Source organism: Empidonax traillii, unplaced genomic scaffold, assembly GCF_003031625.1.
Source record: "Empidonax traillii isolate 1590-97213 ecotype Southwest subspecies unplaced genomic scaffold, ASM303162v1 scaffold2015:size83106, whole genome shotgun sequence".
Lineage (NCBI taxonomy): Eukaryota > Metazoa > Chordata > Aves > Passeriformes > Tyrannidae > Empidonax > Empidonax traillii.
Window position 1 is genome coordinate 13627 of NW_020957208.1, and position 16220 is coordinate 29846.

The 16220-nt window shown below is 41.5% G+C and overlaps 1 protein-coding gene across 1 annotated transcript in view; it reads left to right on the forward strand.

The window, feature by feature from the left end:
• Window positions 1–1212: 1212 nt before the first annotated feature.
• Window positions 1213–16220, forward strand: part of LOC114071422 (pituitary adenylate cyclase-activating polypeptide type I receptor-like) — a gene marked incomplete at its 3' end in the record, with an annotated part of 65754 nt that continues 50746 nt past the window's right edge. The window contains exon 1 of the mRNA XM_027909251.1: window positions 1213–1393. Within this exon, the coding sequence (XP_027765052.1) occupies window positions 1228–1393 (166 nt within the window). The remainder of the gene's footprint in view (window positions 1394–16220) is intronic.

A 16220-nucleotide genomic window follows, 5' to 3' on the forward strand; every position in this document is an offset into this window, starting at 1 on the left:
CCACCCTCCCAGGGAAGCATTTCCTCCTAACACCTGATCTAAATCTCCCCTCTCTTAGTTTAAAACCATTCCTCCTTATCCTGGACTGTGTAAATGTTCCTCTCTTTTTTACCAGCCCCTTCAGCTCCTGAAGGGATTGCACTTGCCCTGGGGTTTGCTCTGAGTGTGTGGGGGCACTTTGGTGCATCAGTGACCCAAAGTGTTCACTCCTGCCCCTCTGCTGGGCTCTGAGGGAAGAAAAGCTGAACTGTGCAGATGAGGGTTCAAAACAAACCACAGCAGATCGAATTCTGATCTTACATTCCCTATTTGCTCATTCCTAATTAACAGGTAGGGGGAAACAGATCCTGTGTTGGTTGCTGGAAATGGGTCACACCTTTATTTCATTGCTGCTTTGGGATTGCCTGCATTCTGTTGGCTGCAAAGTTCCTCTTAAAAATTATTATTATTATTATTATTATTATTATAAATTATTTTTTCCTTTCTTTCCCCCTCCCTTTTTTTTTAATGTATTGTGCTTAGACCCTTCAAGATAAAAAATAGAAAGAAAACAAAAAAAAGCCCCAAAAAACAACAAGAAAAAAAAATGGATCTTGATTTAATTGGCACTGCATTGTCTTTACGCAGGAGAATTTGCCTCCTATTTTCTGGGTGTAAGTGAAGGGAAAATAAGGAATGAACAGGATGAAAGTCTAAGAGAAACAGCTTTTAATTTGGTTTAGAGTCCAGGGTGAGGTTAATGGCTTGTGCAAAGGCTCACAAGAAACAGGTGGAAGATCAAACTGAACCTAAATTGATTTCTGATTCCTCTTTAAATGATTTCTGTATTCAGAGATACCCTTGTTCTAAATTCATATGAAGAAGAAATTCAATAAAATAAAGCAAACACATTAGAAATTACCTTGACAGGGACAACAACATAAAACCCACAAATAATTTATGAGAATTTTAATTCATTAGTTTGGCCTTAAACACGCTGCAAGAATTAAAAAGAAGAGAAAAGAAAAAGAAAAAGAAAAAGAAAAAGAAAAAGAAAAAGAAAAAGAAAAAGAAAAAGAAAAAGAAAAAGAAAAAGAAAAAGAAAAAGAAAAAAAAAGAAAAAGGGGGGGGAAGGGAAAGAAAACAAAGTTTGTTGTCATTTTCTCTCAGCCTCTAATGGTATTTTTATTTCTTTTTTTTTCTTTGCTTTTTTTGCAAGAGGACCTTAAAATTTACTGCTGCTTCCTGATGAACTCAATATTTTCATTTTCCATCTGTCCTTTAATCACGTTTCCTCCCATATTTCAGGTCGCAGCAACCCACTCCAACTGCATCATTAAAAAGGAGCAAGAGACCTGCCTGGAGAAGATCCGGAGGGCAGCGGCCCTGAACCCTTTCAATGACTCTTCTCCCGGTGAGTTGAACTGATGGTTTGTAAACATTTCCTGGGATGCCTGGAGGGGTTTTCAGCGAAGTCAGTGCAGACAGCGGATGGTAAGAGGTGCCTCGCTGCTGCTGAATGAGCGTGGAGAGACAGGAGAAGGACAAAAATTCGATCAATGGGGATGCACCAGAACAGTTTGTGGTTATTGCAGATGTTTCTTTACCTTTGGTGATGGAGTGACATCTGTCTACAAAACTATTCCCCTTCCCCAAAAAAAGGAAATTAAAGAGAAACAGTGTGCTGGATGAACTTCTGCTGGTGCAGGTGACACGGCACATAAGACTAAAAGCATCATCTGTCTGCTCTGCAGCAGCTCTTTTCCCCCTCATCAGCTCAGGGAGAATTTGTGCATCTCTCACGTGATCTGAAGGCCTTTGCAGGGATTAAGGTTGTGATGGCTGTAATCTTGATGAAGGATTCTTGTGCTGCTGCTGCTGAGATAAGAAACTGAGGCAGCCAGCAAAGGAGAAATTTATAGTTTAATATCCTGCCTTATTTCCTCCCGACTGCAGCAGGAGCTGCCCGTGCCCGGCACCAGGGAGAGAAGGGCAAAGAATGACAAAGAAACTAATTGGAAATCAGGGTCCATTTTCTGAGTCCTGTCCAAACTGCTTCTGCTGTGACTGGAATTGATAAAACTGCAGACAGGAGCAGATAAAAACACGCTGTGTGTGATGAAAGAGGGGGGGGGGTTCTCCCACCCTTTTCCTGACCATGTGTTTTAGCCCAGAAGTAAAGGAGGGTGGGATGCAGATATCTGTGTCACCACAGTGTCCTCTAAAGCAAACCATTCCGAGGAATATTTCGTTCAGAGTCCTCTTATTCATGTCATCTATCTATGAACTGATTCTTGTTCTGCTTCCCAGCTTTGGCAAAAGAAGGAGATTTTGGTGCAACTGAGGAAAGGATGTGCCTCAGGCAGTTCATTTTACCCCCAGGGAGGTGGTTTTGAGGCACCCTCTGTGCTTTACAGCAGAGCTTCCCAATGCCTTCCTGGTCCAGAAGTGGTAAAAGCAAGGACGAAAGAGGGGGAAAAAAACCCATTTCTCATCCCCTATCCCAAAAATGATGTCAGAAGCTGACCGTGAGCCCTACTCCTCATGCTTATGCAGTGACTGCTATTTGAATTCAGGAATTCATAGATTTCCCCAAGTGAAAGGAAACCATTTCACCAGCCAGTTTGGTCTTTATCTCTCAAATCCAGAATAACCCTGCCAGCTGGTGGACTATTGAGGCCCAGCTCCTCCCCCTGCCTGTTCCAAATTCAAGGAGCACAGCTCAGAGACAGAGGAAGTCCAGAGCCACTGGAAAGGCTTTTGCGTCTCAGTGTGATTAAATCCTCTCACCCACTCAGGCAGGAAGGGACTGGATCCTTTCAGGCTCTCCCTCGGAGCAGAACCCAGCTGCTCTTTATCTGTTCCACCAGTATTTGCAGATTGAATCACTGGGAAGATTTTCCCAGGCTCACCGAGCATCTTTTAGTTGTTCACCACATCCTGTGGTAACGATTTCCACAGTTTATGTGGCTTTGGATAAAGGAACCACATCCCCTCAAAAACATTAATCTCCCAGTGAAGAATTCTGGTGTATTTCTGGTTTGAAACCTGCTTGTTGTCTTTTTTCTCTACTTTTTAAATATCTATTTTTTATTATTTATTGTAGACATGTCTTAAATATATTTAATTTTACCTCTGGGACTACAACATTCCACTCTCCCTCCTTGAAGTCCTGACCTTTAGACTCACCTTTCACTACATGATATTTATGTCAAGCCAGATCCTGCCACTCTCATTCCCCAAAAAAAACACCACCTTATCTCCATAGTTAAAGGGTGGGATATCAGCAAAAACTCTACTAACTTCCTACTGTTTGTATTTTTTGGAGAGTATTTCACTCCAAAGCACCCCGAAGATATAACTCTGCATAAACTAAGCAGTCACAAGTGCACTTGTTGATTGCCCTTGATTTTCTCCCGCTGCAGACAAGCTGTTTTTTCTCTTGGGAGAAGTGAAAATTGCATGACATATTTTTTTTGTCTGTGTGTTATTCAGCTGTAGCACTAAGATTTACTAACGATGGCAGGTAGTGAAGAAATATGTTATTAGCTTGTTTCCTTCAAAAAGAGAAAAACATAGGAAATAGCTCTCTTGCTAGTCAGAAATAGCTGAAAAAAAGGCAGAAATTCCTCCTGACTGGTGAGTAAACTTCTGTTTATTTAAGAGCAAGGAGAAGAACACAACTGCTTTTTCCCCCTTTTGACTACTCCCGCATGAAAATTTCCACAGAACAACTCAATATGTACATTTTTTTCTGAGAATTTCTTTTTCCTCATGGGGGTTGCAGGGTATAAAATGGGATTGTGAGTTTTTAGGAGATCTTAGAGATTTAGGAGCATGGTCAAATTCCTGTGGTTTTAAGACAATCCACCAAGTGGACCTTTGTAAGATCACTCAACTGCAGCCACAGGTCCTGCAGAGCCAGGCTGGCATTCTGTTATGGAAAACATCCAGCTCTGCTTTTCCAAGGCTCTGGAGTTTTCCCCTTTCCCTCCCACTCTGCCTCTCATGCCCAGATGTTTTCTCATTACTGTTTCATTCTTCACACCACTCTTTTCTCTCCTTCTCTGCTCTGTTTATAATGCTTCAAAGGCAATGATTGCCCTGAGATTTTCTGTTTGTGTAATTTTTTTTTTCCCAATATTTTCTCATGGCTTCTTCCTCCTAAATGCTTCAAATTTTTTAGGAATTTATATGTAAAGGAATAAGGGACATGTGCTGACCCTGTGTTCAGCCATCACCTGCAGCCAGAATGAAAATGAGAATTTGAAGGAAATGAAATCTCAGCAGGACTCAGAACCTGACTCCTTCACTCTGGAGACGGAAGTGAACTGACAAAGGGAAATAATGAAATCCAAAGGCAGACAAGAAAGGAAAGAGAGGGGTGATTACTCCGTGGCCAACTTCTGCAGGCAGTGGAGCCAGGCTATCCCTTACATCAGTGTTTCCAATCTCCTTTGCCTGAGTTTTTATCCCTATCCTGGTGTAGAACTGCCCCCTTTCCTGCTGGCTCCTCCTCTAACTGTCACCAGCCCTCAAGGTGCCTTCTGCCAGGTCAGAACTGATAAATCTCACTGCTGATCCACATGCACCCTTTTTGTTTTCCAATCCAGACTCTTCTGACCCGTTCCCAACCCTGGGGCTGGGAAAGAATGACACAGGAGTTACTCAGATGTTGATGGCAGTTTCCTAGGTTAGGTACATTTAGCATGGCATTTATCTAATTAAATGTTGACACCTGCAAATGCATCTACACTGCAAGTCACCTTCCTCGTGCTCTAAATAATCCCGCTGCAGGTGTCAGCATTTGATGAGACCAATCCCACCCTGAGCATCCAGCTCTGTTGTACTGACTGGGTCATGCTGGAGGTCTGGATGACCCCAAAAATCTGCACTGTGGCTTTCACCACGGTAGGTTTTGATGTGCAGGTGAATTCTTCATGTCATCCATGTGGTGGATCTACTTAGGCTTGGGTGAGCAAGTTTGGCAATGACCTCAAAATACAGGCAGGTGCTCAGCAGCCTCCAAATTCACACTCTCCACGTGCCTGCACTGAGGGGAGAATCTCCTGGCTGTCTTCTGCTTGCTGGTGGGATTGCACCTCTCCCAGCTGTCACCCCAAGGGCCAGACACGCTCGTCTGGCTTGATCTGTGATCTACTGACCAGTGGGATCTGATACTGCCCGTGGGGTTCACAGGGTCACAGCCAGGGACATGCCACCAGAGAAATCCCATGATGGAAAGAGGAAATGTGGGACATCTCCAGCTGTAGATTGGCATGGTAGACTTTTCCCAGCCTCTTGTCTGTCTTGCTTTCCACTGTTGGACCAGCTATCCCAGATTTGTCCCTTGAATGTGGCTCTCTAGAAGTGGTGAGGGAGTTCCCTGAGTGATCTGCAGGTTTGTGCCTCTGTTCATAGAGTTTAAAATGGAGTAATTTGGGGTGAGCCAAGGGATGACAGCAGTGAACTCAGCACAAGAATTTGATCAGAAAGAGAAGTTCTGATGACTCCTTGGTGATTTTAGTGGTTCATGACTCACTGTCAAGACAATTTTTAACTTACAGCCCCTATTGTCTAATCCCACTCCTCCTGTCCTTCCTCTGAAGAATCTGGAAGGGCAGTTCCATTCACAGACACATCAAGGAATTCAAATGAAACAAGGATTTGAAAGGATACAGTGCCTTAACTTTGTTGAGAGGAATCCTCTGGGCAAGTTACCCTGTAAATCAACAGGGAAGGGCACCAAGGGGGTAGGAGATGAGGGTTAGGAGGTAATGTGGCGATGCAAGGAGAGGTTTTGAATTATGTTTCCATCCTACAAAGATGATGGAGCCAGTTTTGGTGGTTTTTCTTTTTTTTTAGTTTCACATTTTTAGTGAGTGTCTCGTCAGCCCCTTGTTCTTTCAGAGCCTTTGAATTATCTGCTGTTATTTCCCCTGGCACCACTGGGAAGACATTACTTCACTGTGTGCCTGTGTCTGTGCTGTGTCTCCCTCGCTGGTGCACAACAATAGGACTGGGATTGAACTCCAGCAATGAATTCCTAGAGTAGGAAGGGAAGACTGTGCCTACATCTTAAAGCTTCCTATGTGGCTCCTTTTTAATCCAGGATACAGACCTTTTATCTGCCAGAATACATCTGTCTTTGGTCCTAGATGTTTTGGGGTTTTTTTTGCACTGATGATTTATCCATGGGACACTGCCTGAAGTGTCTTCTACAAACCCCATATCAGAGACGGCAGGAACAGGCAAAAATATCATGAGAGAATTTAGGAACCCTGTGGTAACAGTCACAAGATAGGTGCTTATTCTGACCAAGCCACCTGTGCAACCCTCAGGACCCAAACTGTGATCAGACTTTGCTCTTTCTTAGGCAAATGCAAGAAAAATTGTTCTCTGATCTCTGTTTTCCAAGCACTGATTCATTCTTTAGCTCTTTGCTGAACATCTCTGACTTCACCAACGTGCTTTTTGGAAGTTTTTGGAAAAGAGGGAATGGCTTTAAGATGAGGGAGAGTAGATTAAGATTAGATATTGGGAAGAAATTCTTTCCTATGAGGGTGGGGAGGCCCTGGCACAGGTTGCCCAGAGAAGCTGTGGCTGCCTCATCCCTGGAAGTGTCCAAGGCCAGGTTGGATGGGACTTGGAGCAACCTGGGCTGGTGGGAGGTGTCCCTGCCCATGGCAGGGGGTGGAACAAGATGATCTTTAGGGTCCCTTCCAATCCAAACCATTCTGTAGTCCTCTGATACTGTAAGTTTGTTCATTAATTACAATGGATCAACCACTTAAAATGGGTTTATAAAGTAGAGAGGTCTTTATCAGTGTTAGTTTTCTGAACTGTGTTTATAGTCAAGAGATCAAAATCAGTACTTAGAACTAAGTTACACTGAAAAGTATTTACAGAACTTCAGCTTACCCTGTTTTAGCATCCATCTTCTCTTGAAAGGTTGTGTCACAAGTGCCTGTTTCTCTCCATTGTCTCCTAAATCAATCACTATGGAGATCTGAAGTTAGGATCTACGAATTCTGTTGATAATAATGGGCCAAAATCTTCCCAATCCAGGCACAAACCAAGCTGCAGGCTCCATAAAGAACCTTCTCCCCAAATGGAGCAGCCAAACCTGAAGGGGTTGATGGTAACCCGCTCTGAATTCAGTCACGTCAGTGGAGCTGAAAGCCTGCAGGTGCCATTGAAGAAACTCAGGATCAGCTTTGGCAGGGGAAAGAAAGTCAAACTGCATTGGCATCATCTACTGAAAGTTTTTTTGGTGGACACAGCTGCAGGCAGGACAAACCTCCAGTGGGTGAACCACTGGTACATTCCTTGGAAGAGCCAAGGAATGTTTCTTTCTCATCCCTCTACAACACACAGTGAAGTTGTACCCACGTAGATGGTCTGCCTGGGAAGACAAATAGCATAACAGTAGTGTTGCTGGAGAAGAATTCCTGGTAACAGGGATTAAAAAACCACCCACATTGTACCCTAGACTTGACATTAATGGCAGATGAGCAAGGATATTCGGTTGCCACTGGAACTCTCGGCTGAGATCACGGCCCTGGGAGCAGAAATGTTCTCCAGGGCACTGTTGTGCTTGTCTAATCCTCCAGGTTTTGCATCCAGACCCAGCTGGATTAACAGACTGGGGCTGTGTGTACCAGGGATCATTAGGGATCACAGTGTCTTTGGTAACTGATGTGTCTCAGTTCAAGAAGATCATTCCTTAATGTGCTAGCCCTTTCCATCAGCAGGGCAGAGCTGTGCCATGGGTTTTCCACAGCACCCAGGACAGATATGGATACTCCACCCTCAGTCATTAGAATTTTAGCCTCAAGTTCCTCCAAGTTCTTACTCACTGCTTTGTCTCCAGGGGATGGGATTTGTCTCTCTTGCTTTCAGTGACTAAACTTGAATTCTCTGACCTAAACCCAGTCTAAGCAGCCCCTGCAGAGCTGTGGGTCCTTCCTTAGAGCCACTCCTTTCAAACTGCTCTGGTTTCCTGACACTGGTGGGGTAAATTGTTGTCTGGAATGGCCTTTCCCTCCCTGCTGACTCAAGAGGGAAGCCAGAGGACAAGTTAAGCCTCAAGGACTGTCTAAGGCAGTTAAAGCTCAGCCTGGGGGACGGTCAGTGAAGATGAATCAGAGCAAAGGTGCAAAACTCGCCGTAATGGAGCAGAAATTTCAATTATCTCTGTCGACCACATTTGGGTGGTTTAAATGAGGACTCCTCCCTTGCAAGCCTTTGCTGATAAATCCCAAGTTTAGTCATCTCCTCATCATTTGCTGGACTTCCATTCAGAAGGGAAATGGAGGGGAGGAAAAATACGGAATTTAACACCTACAGGTCTGAAAACATCATTAACTGTGAAACACGTGTGGGAGCCACTTCCCCATCCCATAGGATGTTCACCCTGATGGTTCCTACCTGGTTCTTTCAAAGCCATTACTTTTGTCATCCCCAGAATTTCCAGAAAGTCCTTCTTTAATAGCCAAAGAACAGAAGTGAAAGGAAAACAAAATACGGATTGGACTTGGTCCAGGCAACTGGGTAACATAATGACTTGGGTGAGATTTGTTTCTGGGAACGAGATCTAATAAAAGTATTTCTCTGGGAGCAGTTTGGTCATTGAAAAATGCAGGTTAGGGTTAAATTAAAAATAATTAAGGCTGAAAAATAATGACATTATTTTTGGAAAATGAAAATATACGGCCCTTTCTTGGCAGAACATTGTTTCAGGAGCATCGCTGCTTAAATTGAACTAGGGTTTAAAAAAAGAAAGAAACGTTAAAATTAAAGATAAAAAGCTAAAAATGAAATTTTCTGTCTGCCTGTCCAACTCTCTGTTTTCATGTCAGACAAAACGAAGGTGTAAATCCCACTTAATTGACCGGAACGGCATTTTTGTTTTGTGTGCTTAAAAATAAAATATCAATTATTTACACAGTTCTACTTTTGAGTTCCTTGTTTCTATGGTGACACATAGTTCATTAAACCCCACCATCTCTCTTTTTTTTATTTTGTTCAGACTTCAATATCATCAGTCTTACCTTCCACTACGTGGTGGTCATGATGTGCAGTGAGAAGCTGATCTGGTGAAAATGGGGCAGTTTCTTTAATAGCCATTTATTTGCCTTTTTTTGTTTGTGTTTTTTTGCAGTTTGTTTTTGATTGTTTTGTTTTTGTTTTTGTTTTTTTAGTGAATACTTTCAAATACAAAGTGTAGTGGACGCATTTTGGTGTAAAGAGTCCCTGCCCATGACTGGGGTGGAAAGGGGTGATGTTTGAGGTCCCTTCCAATCAAACCATTCCAGGATTCCATGATTTTAGATGCCTCTGCAATTGATTTTACCTCTTGGCAGGGGGGCTGTTTGAACTCCTGTTTCCCCAAGCCCATGGAGTGGCAATCATGTTATACCAGGTCACTGCAGTTAAAAAATGAATGATAAACAGCAGCAAAACTCACACAGTTAAATGAGTGATGGTTTCACCTGTCAGTATCTCCAAGGTCATGGAGTGCTGGAAGTTGTGACAACATGCAGTCATCTAATTTTTAAACACCTCTAGTACCATGGGGGGGGGGAAAAAATAATCCCCAAAAGACTGTTAAAATCATCTGAATTATAACTGAGGGCCCATCTCTGATGGTCAGCTCCTTTCAAAGCACGTCCTGGTGCTGTATCCCAGCAGGCACCTGCTGGCATCTTCTGCAGTGCTGGAACAAAAGGTATTTCCTGGTGTGGAAACCGTGTTTTCAGAAAGATCCTAAAAACACTTCATGCTCCTGTAGGAATGGGTGAGTCAGGTGTCAGACAACTGGATATTCTTTTAAAAGGTAGTTCAGTGAAAATGCTCTTTTTGTTCCTATTCCCGTGGCATGTTCTGTGCTGGCTGCTGGATTTTCTGACCCTGGGAGATTTTGTTGCTTCTTTAGGTTGTTGGAAAACACAGCAGTGAGAGAGGAGAGTTCGATTATCGTGGAATCAATGGCACACCTGCCTGGGTTCTAGGATCTTTATTTCCAGGGATGACACGTGGATTAAGGCAGCACTGATTGCCTTTGAATTTCTCCTCACTGGCAGTGACTACATTTCAGAGGAAACCTGGGTGAACCCTAGACTTTGCCTGTGTTGCTTTCTAGTGTCCAATAAGCTCCTGAAATGAGAGAAATAAGGAATTACTTTGGGGATTTTTAGGACCAGATGCAGGTGCAACTAAACACAAGAATCCCTGTATTCTTTAGGGTATTAAGACACTCTGACACTGGGCCTACAGAAGATTTGTGTCTATCCAGACTGGCAACTCTACCTTACTGCATCTTAAATTGCACTAGGCCCCTATTTTTTGGAAAATAAATTAAATCCTTATAGTGGAGATACCTGATGCAGCTTCCTAAAAATCCCATGTTCAGTCTATCACCCAAGCTCCCTGAATAATCAGTGATGGAAAACAAAAGACAGGTTGCCCAGAGAAGCTGTGGCTGCCCCTGGAGCCCTGGAAGTGTCCAAGGCCAGGTTGGATGGGGCTTGGAGCAACACGATGCTGTTGAAGATGATTCTGGTCACTGCAGGGAGGTTGGACTAGATGATCTTTAAAGATTCCTTCCAAGCCAAACTATTCCATGATTCCATGAATCTCAGTGGAAAGAGATGGGCATCTCCAGAGATCCAGTCATGTTTCCTAAGAGAATCCTCAAAAAAAAAAAAAAAAAATGAATGAAGGAAGGTTTATTTGCTGAAGGATGTTAATTAACCTACGAAAAAATGCCATTGATTGTAGACACAAACTGAGCACTGGCAAATAGAGTCATGTTTGGTTGTTTCCAGCAGATAAACTGTGGGGTTACTGCACACACTCATCCATAAAATTTGGTTGGTTTAGTCCTATTACCCAAAGGCAAGGAAAGGACACTACAACAAATAATTTATGATTTCTGCTTGAGCTCATGAACGCCTAGAAGGGTGTAAAAAAGATACTGGTACATGTTAATAGTTAATATGGACAAAATACAAATGTTGATTCTGTCTGTAATTCCTCAGATTTGGGTTTCTGTAGCTAATTAATTCATTAAGTATGGGCAGTGAATATACCAGGATCTACCACTATGGACTGAACCAGGGATCCCTGCCTGTGTTAAGGACATGTTTACCACCCTGGAATTATGAAGGATCTCCTATAAACCATTTCCATTCCACTCCACAACGGTTCCCCATTTGTAATGATGTTTCCCATTGCTGGTAGTGAAACTTTGGATCCTTATTCCTTCCTCTGTACCTCGATGATAAGATCAGAATGGTTATCAGGACAGGCTTGAGGGTTTGTTTTTTTTTTGCAGTGAGACAGCACAGAGTTCTTCTCCTGGATCTCAGTGGTGTTTCCATCTTGGCTGTTGTCCCAAAGCTGCCTTCCCGGTCAATGGACAAAAGCTTTTTGAGGGAATGACTCATCAGACCTTTTTCAAACATCTGCTTTCCAAAGAGAGATGTTCTTCTCTGGGATCGCCCCTCTCTTGTCTATTCCCACAAAAGTTTTGGGGGGCTATTCAAATGTAGGTGTTGGCCATCAGTCAGTCAGTTGGATCCCACCCTGGAAAGCCTTATTTTCCAGGTGCTACTTGTTTTGTTAATGGGATGCCTGTGCTTAGACCACTAGTGGGAGAACGGGAATAGTGATGGGAACAAGAAATTCCAACCGTTTTCTGTTAAAAACTTCAGCTGGAAGATTTTCTGTCCCCAACCTAAAAATCACTTCCTTTTCACTACCATTTGGACTCGTGGAGGAACATTCTGACATCCCACATGTTTAGAATCACTGCTTTTGGTATCTTGCCTGTATTTTAGGATCACTCGGAAAACTCAGTCATGGATCAAGTGTTGTCAGACCAAAGACTCAAAAGAGTCTTTTTAGCCTGTTGTTTACCAGGAAATGTTGTGGTTTTTTTCTTATGAGCTTTCATCAAAATCTCAGTGAGATTTTCATTCTCACAGGGGTGGCCAGTGATTAAAACTGCCCAACTGTACAATTCCATTTCTTGTTGCAGCTTATCCTGAGCTACATCCACTACTCCTTAATATACCTCACAGACTTAAGCCAAGAACTTCATTAAAGGGAACTGCCTGCTCAATAATACATGCAGGGGAATAAGTGTAATAATTTGGCCTCCTGACAGGCTTTGCCCATTGATTTTTCCTCAGCAAAATAAAACTGGAGCACAGCAAGTTAAATCATCTTCAGATGGACGAGCAAATTACAGCCCTATAACAAGTTATTAAATACTCCTCCTGCTAAGTGGTGCAAAAATATCTGTATATCCTCATCTCACCGTGGCCAAAATGAGGTAATTCAGTTTTACTGACCTCCAGAAGCAGAACACAAAGTATCTTCCATTCCTATCTCACGTATCCATGGCAGGGGAAGAAGAACTCCTCTCATGTTTTGCTTTGAGGGTCATAAAACTGAGTATTTCATTCCAGAGGGAAGATGTTTGCATTCTATGCTAGAAAACAAATTAACTTGGCCTGGGCTGGTTTTGCTTCCCAGCTTGAGATTTCAATTTTTAATCTGAATTCCACCACAGAAATGGGTTATTCCAAGGTGCAGGAATAATTTAGCAACGCCTCTTCAATTTAAAGGTGAAATAAATCTCACTTTAGGTGGCTGAAAGTGATTTCTTAAAGTGGACATAAAGGTTCCTCCACGGTAAATACTTACAAAAAGAAAAAAAAAAGGAGAAAAAAAAGAGAGAAAAAAAAGAGGTGAAAGAAGTTGATTTGAGCAGCCCATCTTTTATAACTGTTTTAAGATAATATCTTGATTTAAGATATTTCAGAAGTAAGATAGTAGACCTTCCCTGTTGATGTGAGATCATTTTTCCCCTCATTTCATATCTACAGGAACATTGAATATTAGAGTCCATTTATTCTTTTCAAATACATCCAGTACTCCTGCAAAATAGCTGGAAAGGGTTAGAGTTTGGAAAAGTTGCCAAACTGATCCCAGTTAAAGTAAAGGCTCTTCCTTTCTCTTTTCCATTCCGAATTTTGCTCCCTGGATGCCACGTCCCTCTGACAGCTCAGGGAATATCTAATGCCTCATAAATGATTTACAGGTGAATCAGAGTAATCACCTGTCTCTTGCCCCAGGCTGTAAACACAGAATTCAGAGGCATTTTTGGTTTTAACTCAGATATTTTCGAGGCTCAAACACCCAAACAGGACTCACATTCCAGCTGATAATGCATTTACAGCTTGTTCCGATCCCCGACCAACCATAATGGGTAAAAATGCTCTTTTACTTCTTTTTGCATCAAGAATTACACTAAAAATCAGCACCCTGCCACTGTGAATTCAGCCCAGTGGTAGGATATCATAAATCACTGTGATTCCGTTGTGCGCTGATGTATCTTTTTGCCTCTATGAAATGTACCTTTTTGTACAGAAAATCTGGTATCTTAGACCTAAAAATTCTTTCTGCCTTCTGTTTTTTCCATGATTTTCTCTCATGTAGATAGATAAAGGGGCAATCAGAGAGGAACGATGGAGCACATCTTTCAGAAGGAGGAAAAATACAAATTAAAGTAACATTCAGTTACAGCAAACTCACTTTAACAGTTCTTTCATTCACTGAAGAAGATATTATTAAGGAAAGATGAGTATTCTGAGAGAAGTTATTTAAAGAACATGGAGGGGCATCATGTTTTTTTTTTTTTTCTAGTTCAAAAGACCACAGAGAATGCTTGAAGGATATAATCTTCAACTTACAACCTGGATTAAAGTTGAAAATGTGTAAAATTCAGCACACAAGTTAAAGACAGTAAAAAAAAATTTAAAAAAAAATTATAAAGAGCAGGAAATATTCGGGCAGCAGAGGGGAGGTTCTGCTGCAGCACCAGGAACAGCTCCCTCTCTCCTGCAGGTGGAATTCTGCTGGAAACCCACCCTCAACTCCCCCTCAGCTCCTGGGACCTTTGGAGCACGGGAAGGGAACCGCGCTGGGCTCTGGGTTTTGGGATAAAAACGGGCTCCAGGGGGAACAATTCCATGGCTGGATGTTTGTTAGACAAGGAAATTCTCAGCTAAATGAGCTGCCTGGGCTCCCAGGGCTCCTTGTAGGGCTGATGGATACAGAGATTTACATCCAGTTTGCATATTAAAAAAAAAACAACCTAAATTAAAGTGCCTTAATATGCAAAGTGAGTCCACTGAAGGCGAATCCAGAACCTCAAAGAGCTCAGCTGCCTCTTCCACTTCCCATTCCTGGAATTCCTCTTTCCTCGTAGTTCTTAATCCCTTTTTTTTAAATTTTTTTTGTATGGTTGGTTTGTTTTTTTTTTTTTTTCCTTGGTTTTGGTTGGTTGGGTTTTGTTTGTTTGTTTTTTTTGGTTGTTTCCTCCTTTTTTTTTTTTTTTTTTTAGAGTAATTTTTTCAGTGTTTGGGTTTTTTTTTTCATCAGGATTTTGTTTGTTTGGGTTTTTTTTAGGTTTACCAGGTTTTTGTTGGGCTTTTTCAGTAGAGTTTGGTGGGATTTTTTTTGGTGGGATTTTCTGTGTTCTGTTTGGCTGGTTTGGTAGGGTTTGGTTGGTTTTTTAGGGTTTGAGAGTTTTCAGTTGCTTTTTTGGTTGGTTGGTTTTTTATTTGAGGTATTTTTATCAGTATTTGGTGGGGGTTTTTTTCATAGAGATTTTGTTTGTTTGGGTTTGGGGTTTTTTTTTTGGTTTGTCAGGTTTTTGTTGGGTTTTTTTGTAGGGTTTGGGGGGAGTTAGTCTGATTTTTGTTCGTGGTTTGTTTGTTTTATTTGGTTGATTTCCTTTTTTTTTATTTAGGGTAAATTTTTCAGTGTTTGGGGTTTTGTCATAAGGATTTTGGTTTTTTGGGTGTTTTTTTTGTTTGCCAGGTTTTTGTTGGGCTTTTTTTAGTAGGGGTGGGGGTTGTTTGGTGGGGTGTTTTGGTTCTGTTTGGTTGATTGCTTTGGTAGGTCTTGTTTGTGGGGGTTTTTTTAGGGTTTGGGGGTTTTCAGTTGTTTTTTTGTTTGCATTTCTTTAATTTGGGGGATTTCTTTCAGTTTTTGTGATTTTTTTTCTTAGGGATTTTGTTTGTTTGGGTTTTGTTTGGTTTGGGGTTTTTTTGTTTGCTAGGTTTTTGCTGGGCTTTTTCAGTAAGGTTTGGTGGGATTTTTTTTGGTGGGATTTTTTGTGTTTTGTTGGTTTGGTTTGGTAGGGTTTGGTATTTTAGGGTTTGAGGGTTTTCAGGTTTTTTTTGTTTGGTTGGTTTTTAATTTGGGGTATTTTTATCAGTTTTCGGGTTTTATTTTAATAGAGATTTTGTTTAGGGTTTGTTGGTTAGGCGGGGCTTTTTTGAATGTCAAGTTTTTTTGGGTTTCTTTTAGTAGGGTTTGGTGGGATTTCTTTTGGTAGGATTTTTTGTCTGTGTTTTGTTTGCTTGTGTTTTGTTGGGTGTTTGTGGGGTTTTATTAGGGTTTGGGGAGGTTAGTAGGGTTTTTTGTCTCTTTCTGTTTCATTTCTTGTTATATTTGGTTGGGAGGGTTTTTTTGTCTGTTTTGTTTGGTTTTTGTTGTTTTTTCTTTGTAGGGTTTGGGGTCTTTCATTGGTAGAGTTTTTTTGTTTGGTTTAGTGTGTTGGTTTTTTAGGTTTGTTTGGGTTTTTTTGGTAGGATCTGGGGTTTTTTGTAGAGTTTCAGTGTTATGATTGTGGGTTTTATTTTGTTATTTTGTGAGCTGTTTTGGTAGGGTTTGAGGAATTTTTTGGGAGGGTTTTTTGTTTGATCATGTTTTGGGGTTTTTTGTTATTTTGTTGGGGGGTTAGGATTTTTGGTTAGGGTTTGGAATTTTTTGGCATGATTTTTCACTTTTATTTTCTTTGTTTTGGGTAGGATTTTTTGGCTGGTTTTTTTTTGGTAGGGTTTGGGGTTTTTCTTTTGTAGGATTTTGTGTTTGGTTTGGTTTGGTAGGGTTTGGGGTGTGTTTTTGTTAGAATTTGGGGGGGGGTTACAGTTTTTTGGTTTTATTTTCTTTTTTTTTGGTAGGTTTGTTTCTTTATTAGGATTTAGGGTTTTTCTTTTGTAGGGTTTTGTGTTTGCTTTGGGTTTTTTTGAGTTTTTGGGGGTGTTCTTTGGTAGGGTTTGGGGGTTTTTTGGTAGGGTTTTGTGATTGTGTTTTGGCTGGTTGGTTTTTTGCTTGTTTGGGTTTTTTAGCATTTGGGGATTTTTTGGTAGGATTTTGGT